The sequence below is a fragment of the Anticarsia gemmatalis genome, chromosome 29 (assembly GCF_050436995.1).
Source record: "Anticarsia gemmatalis isolate Benzon Research Colony breed Stoneville strain chromosome 29, ilAntGemm2 primary, whole genome shotgun sequence".
Lineage (NCBI taxonomy): Eukaryota > Metazoa > Arthropoda > Insecta > Lepidoptera > Erebidae > Anticarsia > Anticarsia gemmatalis.
In genome coordinates this window covers 3,186,525-3,199,082 of record NC_134773.1, presented here as the reverse complement: position 1 = coordinate 3,199,082, position 12,558 = coordinate 3,186,525, and the positions used below count along the sequence as shown (strand labels likewise).

General features: G+C 36.1%; 1 protein-coding gene across 1 annotated transcript; it reads left to right on the top strand.

Moving 5' to 3' along the window:
• The first annotated feature begins 285 nt into the window (after positions 1-285).
• Positions 286-12,386, top strand: LOC142985304 (uncharacterized). The gene is made up of 2 exons (XM_076133397.1): positions 286-576; positions 2,059-12,386. The coding sequence occupies exon 2, from the start codon at positions 2,063-2,065 to the stop codon at positions 8,795-8,797; it is 6,735 nt and encodes a 2,244-aa protein (XP_075989512.1). The 5' UTR covers positions 286-576; positions 2,059-2,062; the 3' UTR covers positions 8,798-12,386.
• The last annotated feature ends 172 nt before the right edge of the window (positions 12,387-12,558 follow it).

The following is a 12,558-nucleotide window of genomic DNA, read 5'->3' as shown; positions in this document are numbered from 1 at the left end:
ATTTAGAAAATTTTACAAGTAAAATAAAAAACGAATTATATTTGTTTAAAAACTCATCATAATTAGAATTAGGTACCTATCTTATAATAAAATTGAAAATAATGTTAATATAGAGTTAGTTTCTCTATGGAATATAAAGGTTCCATAAAGCGGGGTTCACATGGCTCCCACGTCACACACTATCTGCTGATTCATCAAATCCGCCCGCCCTCCACGTCTGCCCGTGACGTCATCATCCGACCTCTCTCTCATTAGAGCGAGAGGAAGCGAGAGTGCACTGTGATATCGGGAAATGGCTGCAATTATCGAACTGCATGTAATAAATTTATTCAAATATATATGCAAATGTAAGAAAAACGACTTCGAGTGCCGAATAGTGAACTTGAAAAGTTTCTCAATGTTAGTTCGGTGGCGGTAGTGGAAGTTTTACAAGATAACTTGGTTTTAATTTTCGACGACATTGGATGGAGCACAAAATAAAAATTTTGTCGCTTGACTGTGTTTAAATTACCTCAATGAACGAATGAACGAATGAAATTTGACACCAAAGAGTTTTAACGACGCCGGAAATTTGTGGTAAGCCAGTGTTTGTTTTTTAAACCTAAGTTTTGGCTAGACATATGGTGCTCGCCGTGTAAGGGGTGACGGAGCGAAAGGGCGCGCGGCGTCGCTACTTCCTTACTCGTGTATTCATTTGTAATGCTTGATAATACTTTCAGATATACAAGTTTGAAGCGAGATTTAATTATTTCTAATAAGTATTAATGCGAATTGAAATTATGTATGTACCTATTCGGATTATATCGATTTCAGTTTCGTTTTTTATTCGTTTGCGATCTATAGGTACAAAATTAGCGGAAGACTTCGTCAGCGTAGTTTTTAGTATTCCTGTTTTCACGTTTTGTTTTGCTGCTTGACTCCTATTAGGTATTTATAGCTAGATGTTATGGATGTAGTATTTCTCAATAAATATTAACTTTATAATTATATAACTATCTCACATAAAAATGATTTTTCTATTCGAACTAGTAGTTCCCAAGATCAGCGCGTTCAAACAAAGTAGGTTTTTGACTTTATAGTCATGTAGCTCATGCTCTTTATATGCTAAGTGTATATTTTAGAAGGGGTAAAAATGAATATGAATATCTTTACAAAAGAAACTGGTTGGTCCAGACATAATGTTGACGCGACTTCTTTTCGTTCCGTCACCTGCACTCCTTGTCTGCGTTTCTCGTAATTATTTCTCTTTAGCTGCGTTGCGACTTGTAGCTATTTACAGATACAAATAAATTGTGCTTAAAATTTGAAAAAGACGGGGAAAAAGTCTTTTCGCATTATAGTATGTATGAACTTCTAATAATATCTCTTTGGCTTCAAGAATCACAAATGAGTACACGGTTCATTAGGGTTCTTTCAGTGAGCTCGTGAGGTACCCAAATATCGAGCTTTGCTGGGTAGAGAAAAGATTTTATTACAAGTTCATACATACTATAATGCGAAAATACTTTTTCCCCGACCTAATATTTACTTATTACTAAGTTCACTGTCATAGCATTGCGAATATTACTTTAAAATTGTCAAGTGGGCGTATGATTCCCCTTGTAAATCAGTGTAACTTGACCAAATTCATTTAATAATGACAATGTAATCAAGCCAAAAGCATTGATATAGTTCGTCTAATTAGTAGAGAGTCGTGACAGGCACGATTTATTCGAATTATGATGATTAATTCTAACCCTCTTATTCATAAACACACTATAAACCTATTTTAGTTAAAAAACTAGTATAATGTTTTCTCCTTTTCATTTCGCTAAGGAGTGAAAGAAACAAAACTCTTTATAAGCCTTTCATAACTTCATATATTTTTATGAATAAGAGGATAAGTATTTTTAAAAGAAAAACAATTTTATTTTTCTTTTATTTCGGGAATGAGCAAGTATAGTCGATACGTGATAAACATAGTATCCTTCTCTCATGCTGAGAGCTTTATATATAGCAGTGAGCCACAAATATAGTTATCATATTTATCTCTATATCACTCCATTAAATCTTTTACAGCAAAATGCCGTTACCAAAAAGATACATGGACCGGCGCATACTCAAATTAGCCTACAATGTTTACAAATATTTCTCTAAAGAGGCCGAATATCGCAACTTAACTGGGCGAGAGCATAAACTAGAAGTTCAAAGACAAGCAGCTAAAGCCTTAGGCATTAACTGGCCGTTTCTAGAATCGTTGATCGAAAGAGTCAGCTTTTTCGGACTTGTATTCCTCACAGGAAAGAGCCCCGTTCCCACTGTAAACAACTCTGTGGACAAAAGCACTCAAACCGACTTCCCACCTTCGCCTGCCAAATGCAGCCCGGCTTGTAATAAAATTAAAATTGTAAGATGTTCGAAAAATCATAAAAAATTGAGGAGGAAATGGTGGTATATGAGGTATAAGAAGGCGAAGAGATCTGCTTCGAACTCAACTGATACGTCAGACTTGGCTCAGCATGCAGTCCAAACTAGATCGGAAGTAAATCCAACAGCAGTGGAGGAAAATCCTAGGGCTTCAAGTACTGGAAATGAAATTTCAACAGTTACACCTCCGAAGAAACCCACTCACACACGATTACCTCCAGAGATTCCAGACCCAATCATCACATTGTCAGCAAGTATTCTGAACTGCACTAACACTCAGAAAAGAACTACTACAATTGAAGATCAGCCAATAGGAGTGGAGAATTTGGTGCGAATCGACAGCCGTGTCAACACTTCATCAAACTCCGGGGGTATGTTATTTGTTAACAATCCTAGTGGTAATTCTGAATCTGTAATTTCATCTCGAAATCAAATTGTTTCGGAAAATGCTGGCCAAAGTGATGAACAGATTGTCCCAAATGCTGATCTTGGTGTGGCCCAACAAAATGGTTTTGGTGGGCCAAAAGCTAATACTGTTGAAGTGGCCCAAAATAATGGCCCGTCTAACTTAAATGCTAATGTTGGTGTGGCCCAACAAAATGGTTTTGGTGGGCCGAGAGCTAATACTGTTGAGCTGGCCCAAAATAATGGCCCGTCTAACGTAAATGCTAGTCTTAGTGTTGGTCAACAAAGCAGCTTTGTAGATCCAAATGATAATATCATTGATTTGACCGACGATAATGATACTTTTGTTCCAAATGACGACCTTGGTGATGCCCAACAAATTGGCTTTGTTGGCCCAGAAGTTAATGACGGTGATATGGACCAATATTATGATACATCTCTCCCTGATTGTATTGTTACTGTGGTCCAACATAGTTGTATTGTTGGCCCAAAAGTTAAGACCATTGATGTGGGCCAAAATAATAATACTGTTATTACTAATGCTAATCTTAGTGCTCAACAAAGCGGCTTGGTTGGACCCAAAGCTAATAATGTTAATGTGATCCAAAATAATAGTATTGTTGATCCAAATACAGGCCTCAGTGTCATCCAAAATAATGGTACTATTGTTCCAAACCCAAATCTCGGTGTGACCCAACAAAATAGCTTTGGTGACCCAAAAGATAATTTCATTGATTTGACCGAAAATGAGAGTAGTTTTGTTCCAAATGCTGATATCGATGTTGGTCCACAAAGCAGTTTTGTTGGGCCGAAACCTAATAACAATGATGTGGTCCAAAATAATGGTTCTTCAGTATCAAATGTAAGTCCTGATAATGCCCAAGAAAGTAGCTTTGTCGCCCAAAAAGCTGCTAAAGACGCGACAGAAAATAATACGTACAAGCCAAATACTAATTCTGAAGCAGGACCAAGTAAGAAAGTTATCCCGAAAACTGGTAACAATAATAAAGGCCAAAGCGTACCAGTTATTATATCTAAAGTTAAAACTAATATTCTCAAAAATAGCAGGCCGTTGAACTCCAAAATTGTTCAAAACGTAGCCCAGAAAAAGAGCCTCGTTGGCCCAAAGATTAATCCCAAATTACCTGAAAACAAACAAACGAACGAAAAATCTAAAGTAGAAGTGGCTCAAATAAATACCTCATCTGCCTCAAAAACCACGTTAGAAATAGCCCAACGTACTTTACCGTACTCTTCTAAAACCAAGCCTGATCTCCCTGACCAAAATAAAACAGCTTGTAAGCAAAACATTGGTGAAAGCAAAGCGAGGATGCCAGGTCGTCCTAAAGTTAAACCTGTTTGTAAACAGAATGCGAATGTAGCAAAGAAAATCATGCCGCCGCGGCCACATTCCCGTTCTGGCAGTATAAAAGATCGTCTTAGGTCTAGAACTCGTGCTGTCCGCCCAAACGCGCCTCTTGGCCCTAAAATTAACAATGGGAAAAGCCAATATAATACTCGGGCAAGATCTAAATCCAGTTCCGACGCCCGAACTAGCACGCCTTCTTGTTCAGGAGCTAATCCTGTTGAACAATCTTTGTTAAAACCTAATATTGAAGGCCAACAAAGCGACCAAATTTGCCCCAAACCTCCCGATAATGTAGCTAAACGTACATTGGCAAATAAGTCAAAATCAGATTCTAATAAACCGGAACAAAATACTCCGGGTTGCTCTAAATCTAATCTCGAAGGAGAGCAAAACATGCCACTCGGCTCAAACGCTGATCCAAATAATGCCGAAGAAAGTATGCCAGTGACTTCTCAACCTGCAATTGTTCAACCGAGCGTCTTACTTAACTCACCAACTAATTCTGGTGCACAAAGTAAGCCAGCTAGTACTGAGTCTAGTCCTGAAGCCCAAAAAGTTATGCCACCTGGCTCAATTGCTAATCCTAAAGTTCAAGAAAATGAACAACCCAGCTCTACACCCACAATAGTGGCCAAATCCAGCTTGTTATATCGTAAAAAACCTAATCTTGCAGCCCAGCAAAATAATTCATCTTGCTCTAAATCTAATCTGAATGTAGCTGAAACAAGTATGCCAGTTGGCCCAAATGACGATGGTCAAGAGAAGCCAGTTAGTAAGCCTCTTATTCGTGTAGTTAAACCAAGCGTGCTTTTTTATCCAAAAAATAATTCTGATAATACGCAAACGAGCCTGCTAAAACCTTCCAAGTCTATTGACGATGCAAGTAAGCCAGTTGGCCCTAAAGATAACCTTGTTGTTGGTCAAATAGCTATGCCATTAGAACGGAAAACTGATACGGATAGCCAACAAAATACTAGATTTGGTTCGAACGCTAAAAATGATGAAAATAACCAAAATAATGATATAACAGCTCAAAACAAACGAGAATTCTCTAAAAGTAATGGAGATTTAGCAACAGATAAAGCAAAATCTGTGTTAAAATCTTCTTCTCCTGTAGGCCCTCCGGCAAAACGATCTCGTTCTGAAGATGACTTTGAGATAGCCGAACAAAATAAGCAAATTTCTAAAGTCGGTTTAGCGAAACGAAATTCACCAATAACTATAAGATCAGAAATCAGTGCAACTCAGAAAAATGTCATAATTGGCGTCAAACCTGATCAAGATTTTGGTCACAAAAGTAAAAGGTTTTGTTCTGAAGCTAGTCGCGTAGTGCGCGAGCATGTTTTCACAAACGATGCATCTACGCAAGGCACCTCAGTCTTGAGATCTAATCAAAGTATAGCTCGGCCGAAAATACAATTCACTTCCAGAGTAACATACGATGTAGGCATACAAGTAGAGCCACAATACTTTGAAAATAACTCAAATGTCATTAAAGAAAATGGCACGTCAAATCCTAAAATAAATAATGATAAACAGCAAAACACGTCCACAAGCTCCGAAAAACCTAAAGCCCAAATTAACAAACCAATTTCCACTGAAAATTGTTCGAATACAAGTGCTCAGACTTTACCTTCAAACACTTATATTGATGAAGATGAGCCAATGCCATTATCTCCAAAATCTGACCCCGACTTACCCGAACAAACTGTGGATTACTCTTCTCCTCGTATTCGCGTCGCCAATGCAAGCGTGTTGTTTTATCCAAAAGATAATTCCGCGGATACCCAAAAGAACATTGCACTTGCTCCAAACGCTAATAATAATATATCTCAACAAAATATGCCAGCTTGCTCAGAAAATATTCTTAGTGATGCAAGTATGCCAAATTGCTCACAGGCTATCCCTGATGTTGCCTCAATTGACATGCCGTCCGGTTCGAATATTAATCCTAAAGTTCGCTCTGAGTCTATTCTTACTGAAGCGATTATGACGATATGCTCACCAGCTCTTCGTCAGCCAGTAGGCCAAGCCAACATGCCATTTGGTACACAAAATTATCCAGGCAACCAACAAAATATGCCAGAATGTGATAACTCTACTACCCAAGTAGCCCAACCAAGTGTGCTATTTTTCCCAAAAGACAATCCCGTCTTTGCCCAAACAACTGCTAGTGAAGCAAGTGTGCCAAATTGCTCAAAAACGAATCCTGAGGTGGCTCAAAAGTACGTGCCATTTGTCACTAAAAATGATCTTGATATAGGTGCACAAAATATGCCGGTTGGCTCAGAGCCTATTCATAATGAAGCTATCATGACTATGTGCTCGCCGGGTAATAATAATATCCCAACAGGCATGAAATGTGACCCTCAAAATGATTCCGTCTTAATCCAACAAAATGGGCCAGAATACTCTAAACCTATTATTCGTGCAACCCAACCGAGTGTGCTCTTTTACCCAAAAAATAATCTTGATATAGCTCAGCAAAGTCAACCAGTTGGTTCTGAATCTATTCTTACTGAGGCCATCATGACCATATGCTCACCATCTCACAATAATGTCCCAACAAGCACTCCATTTGGTTCAGAAAATGATTTTGCTGTTGCCCAACAAAATAACCATGATTATTCTAGACCTGGGACTCAACCGAGTGTACTGTTTTATCCAAAAGATAATCTCGATACCAAACCGATTCTTACTGAGTCCATTACGATAGAGCATAGCTTCACCAAACCAGGCGTGCAAGTTTACCCTAATTGTAATCACCACGGCACAGAACGAAACGGACGAACTAAATCAATAATTCACTTAGCTCAGACAAATATGCCAGGTCACCAGAAAACTAATATTGATGTTGCCCAAAATAACAAACCAAATTACCCTATAACTAGTGCTGATATTGCTCAAAATCAGACACCAGTTGGCCCAGAAATTAACCAAGCAGTACCACCTCAAAATAAGCAAGGTTTCCCAAAAGTAAATTATGATAAAATTCAAGAAAATAGTCTACTTTATGCTCAACTTACTTCTAATTCAGTTCTACCAAGCATGCCGCTTCTAAACGATGATCTGGTTGAAGAACAATTAAATATGCCAGGATGTTCTCAAGCCCAGGCGAGTATGCCAGTTTTCCAAAACCCTAGTCTTGATGCAACTCACTCAAACATGATGTTGAGCCCGAAAACTGACCCCGACGGGCCGCAGCAAAACAGCTTAAATAGCTCTAAACCTGTGGTCTACTTAGCCCATGTAAATAAGCCAAATGGCCCTCAAGTCATTTCCAATGATGCAAGTGTGCCAGTTTTCCCGACAGCTAATCTTAGCGTAGCTCAACCAAGTATGCCGGTTGCCCCACAAGTCGGAGTTGATGGAACTCAACAAAGTATGCCGTTTGGCTTAAAAACGGATCCCGATGGGCCCCAACAGAATAGATCAGATTGCTCTAAACCCACACTATATCTGCGAACTAACATGCCGTTTGGTCAAAAAAGTAATTCCGTAGTTGCCCAACCAACTATACTATTTTATCCAAAACCTGACCCTGCTGTGCAAGAAAATAATCCAGTTTGTACTAACCCTGTAATTGGTGATACAAACATGCCGTTTGACCCAAATACTAGTCAGACAAACATGCCGCATGCCAATAAAGTTGATTCCGGCAACCAAAAGGATAAAATGTTATACTTCATAACGTATCCTGATAATATAGACGGGGCAAATCAAACTGGTAATAGGCTCAATGTGGCTCAAAAAAGCCTACCGATTTGCCTAAAAATTATCCCTGAAACCGCTCAAGAAAACGGTCCATCTATACCAAAACCAATAAATGCCGTTGAAAAGCCGATTGGCCCTAATAATAATGTTATGATTCAACAAAACCTACCAAATACGATCGCAGTAGCGCCACAACAGAATAATACGTTCATTTCTGACGCAAATGATCAAAATAACAGCCTTATTTTCTATAAATCTAACATTTATAAAGTCGCTGAACCATACAAAATTTTAAATCAGAAAGAAAATCTTAACACACAAACATTTACCCAAAAAAATCAAGGTATTACCCTGAATACTGTTCAAAGTACATCATACTGCCCGAGCAATCAAAATATTCAACAAAACACATCTTATATTTTAAGAGATAATACCATCAATTCTATCAACCAGACTACGTCTATGCCTCAACAAAACACATATATTTTAAATAACAATTTGAACGTAGTCAATGAAAACATGCCGGTCGGCCAACGTATGTCTGACGTAGCCGGTATAAGCATGCCAGTAGTCCAACAAAATATGCCAAAACAAAATATTAACGTGACACAAAATATAAATTTCGTTTGTCCCAATTCTAATGTTTTAATTACTGATCAAATGAAACCCGCCTATTCTATGGCTACGCAGACGGTTAAATTTACTCCACAAACTGTTTTACTGCTGCCTGTAGCACAAAATACAGCAGACGGCGGTCAGGCTAATACTAATATGATGAATAGCGAGGTGAGCCCAAATTGTACTTATTACTTTTCAAAAGCCAAACTCGATATGGCGCTGCAAGGTAATCAAAACAGCCTTAGAGCATGTCGAGGACCTTGGTACACAAAAACTGAGGGTTAAAATATATTCATATAATAGCCACCTATACAGACTCACTATCGCGCATAAAAACAACAATCGCGTGTGAAAGAGCGCGCGTGTTAGGGGAAAGGAAAGACCACGCGCCGCGCTCATCTGTGAAGCCCGCGAAGAAAATCGCTCTCGAAGAGCGCGCTGCTTTCCCGCGCGTAATCCTGTACGCTCCTAAGAACGTGTGATAGAATGTGTGTGTAAAGGTGTAAATGTCTTGTCATTATCCCACATTATAGTCTTTAAAATATAGCTTGATTAGAATGACAGATGTCAAACTGTTTTGACTAGGGTTGTAGAAGTATTGATCAAAATCGATAGCGAAAAAATCGAATCTAAAATAATTATATTCGATTCAATTATTTTTGAATTAGCTTTTTACGAATTGTTGTTGTGAATCTTATTGTTTAAGCAAATTTGTATAGGACGACCAGCCCTACTTTTAACACTGCACGGAGACCTCTCCTAGTTTAGTATTAGTTACGATCAATTAAATAAAACAATGAAATTAAAGTTAAATAAGATTAATTTATTCAGTTAATGGTGCAATTCTGATGATAGGGATGAAGATGATAGTAATATAGGATGCGCAGTTAATAGTGCGCATCCTAAATCAGTATCATCCTCATCGCTATCATCAGAATCGCTGGAACAATCTTGGAGATTAATTATTAATTCTTGGTCACGAATAGTATCAAAGTGTACTTCGCGATTAACGATTAATCAGATGATTTACTCTTATCTATTGTGTCTCCTCACTAAAATTTTTGCAACATGACGTAGCCTTGTAGAGAGGTTGAAAATTATTAGGTTTATTTTTAAGACTAAAGAAAATAGTACTGATTTTTAGTTTAAAGGCTGATTGTATTGAATTATTCTGATTTCTAATTGAGGATCTGTATTTAAAAAATAGTTATAATGAAAGAACAAGACAGATTTTTCGTGTTTCAATTTGTAATACTCGTTAGACGTCACTACAAAGTTGTGTGCTCTGTTTTGCTTAGAACTGTCATTTTAATCAAGCTATATTTTAAAGAGTTTATGTGGATGACAACAAGTTTTCTTTTTCAAAAACATGCTGTCAATTGATTTTGCTGATGTTTTTACTACTGGCCGCCTAAATATCAACCCTCCTCCTTGAAAATACATATCGATTTAATAATAAAAAAAGTAAAACATATTCTTTGGTCTCCGTCTACTCGTATGAGAAAAAGGCATTATATAAAAACATAATGTATTATGTATAAAAAAAAAAGGTTTTTGAAAATCGGTCCACGCGTATTTGAGAAATCAAAACGTATGTAGTAAGTATGAAACCTCTTTTAAAAAGTAAAAATGTCCTTCTCGTTGTCATAACTGCTAAACTACAAATTGGCAGGGTAAATGATACGGGAAAGGACATAGGTTAGGTTAAAAATAAGTGGGCAAAGCCACCATTATAAGCTAGTATTATAGGTTTTATTTTAATAAAATGTCCTATACATTAATTTATTTTATATCCGTCTAATTGGCTGTAAACCAATGTCATAATTTTAAAGATTTCTACCTTCGTATACTCTATTTTATGAGTTTTCTTACAATGTGGATTATAGTTAAGATTTTCTTCCGATAGAAATATTAGTTATATCATAATATATGTCAGTATACATATGTGTCGTCAAACAACATGAACACAAGTAGGTTTTAGCAAACTGAACGTAGACACAGTGCAGAGGACTCTCGGTTGACTGTTCTAAACAATCGAGTGATCGAAGCGCAATAGACCTCAACGCACCCTGCTATTATTTCCAAGCGGACCTAAAAATCGTTCATTATGATGTAGCGAAATTGTTCAAGTTGTTTGGCATCTATATTTTATTATTAAGTCATAGTAAGTAAGTAATTTTGTCTAATGGTAAAACAAATTTAGAGGATTTAAGATGTTAGTTATTTAATGCCAAAACTGATTTGTGTCATCCATTCATTATTACAAAATTTAGTAATTATAAACTTAAATGTAATAGATTACGCCATCTACAATTTTATTAGCGACGCTTTAGACCAGTTTAACATTTTTACCTAATTCATGTGTCAAAATTCCATTTGATAGATGTTTTGAAATGGTGAAACTGGACTTTAGTGTTGCATTTTATTAGCAATTTAATTAATATTCTAATAGTTTAAGTTACATTGATATCTAGTGTTAATTAAGTAAATTATAAAAATATGCGTCTTTGTCAGTGTACTAAATCATAAGAACTAGTATGCATATTGTGTATCTCATATGTCAACTTGCGTACATCAAATTAATAGCTCAGCAATATATTGCTGCTTTCGCCCAAAATCTAATGTTATTTTTACCTTGCCTCGACACGCTACAGCGTTTCTTGTTATTATTGTACTTATTTATTTATATATTTGGTTCTCATATTTTACTCTATGGCTGTAAATGTCATAATTTTAAAGTTTTTTTTTTATATTTAATCTTTTTTACAAATGGATTACGTTTTTTTCCGGTAGAGGAGCCACATGTACCTACAATGAAAGTGATTTTTTAATTCTAGTTCATTCATTTTCTAGTCAAGGTTTAAGTCATTTTAAGTAAAGTATTTGTCGTTAATTACAACAAATTAAAAGGAATTAAGAATCAATAGTTATAAGAATTTAGCAGCAAAACTAATTTGTGTCTGCTTCTGAATCTGATCAATATTTCATTGTTATAAAATAAGACATTGGTGGCGCGATTTTGAATTTGCGTTGCATTTATTATTTACCTCATAAAATTTTAAAGCATAGACTACGTAATTAATAATGTTAAGTATTTAATATTAATATGAGTCTTTGTCAGTGTACTAAATAATAAGACCTAGTATGCGTTTTGTGCGTCTCAGTCGACAACTTATGTACGTCAAAATGATTCCCCAACAATACAAAGCTGTCTCGATTTAACGCAGTAAACACCATTATTGAAAAAAACATTATTATAATAAAAAAAAAACAACGTACAGCGACGTAATAATTATTCAGCCCAGTTTTTTTCAACTATGTTGGAGTCGGTCTCACCGGATGCAGCTGAATACTACGCAAAGTTATAAATAGTCAGCCCAGCCGTTCTTTCAACTATGTTGGAGTTGGCTTCCAGTCCGGTCACACGGGATGCAGCTGAATAATACCTACGTACAGCCTAATGGCTTTATAGTTGTCAACTGAAATAGGTACACAAAAAATAGTTCATAAGATAAATTAATTGTAATTTTATTTCGTTCCGCCTTTTGTCAACTCTGTGTGATGTTTCTGCTTACTGTGTTATTATTTTTTACGCAAGTAGATACTTAACTGTGTTAGATCATAGTAGGTATTCAATTATAAATAGTTAATAAGTACATTTTAAAAATATACCTATGTTATGTATGTACATCTTCCGGTACACTTGGTATTATCTTTGGCAAATCTATAAAAAATATAAGTAATATATGAAAAAGAATAACTTCAAAATTATATTTTACAAGCCATGTGTAACTCTAGTCTTATAAGTTTCGAATTGAATTCAAGTACGTTACAAAAAAAATAGAAAAATAATAAATCTTATTACCTCTGTGTATCAAGTTCTTTTATTTCAGTCTTAGTCATTAATACAATTATTGTTTGATTACTTAAAAATATTGAGAGAGTAAATTGACTAATCTATTAGGCAGAATATCCGATATTCAAAGTTCTTTGATATTAACGTTTTTCATTTAGTGTGTGAAGTAATATTGAAGCTTTCTAGTAGG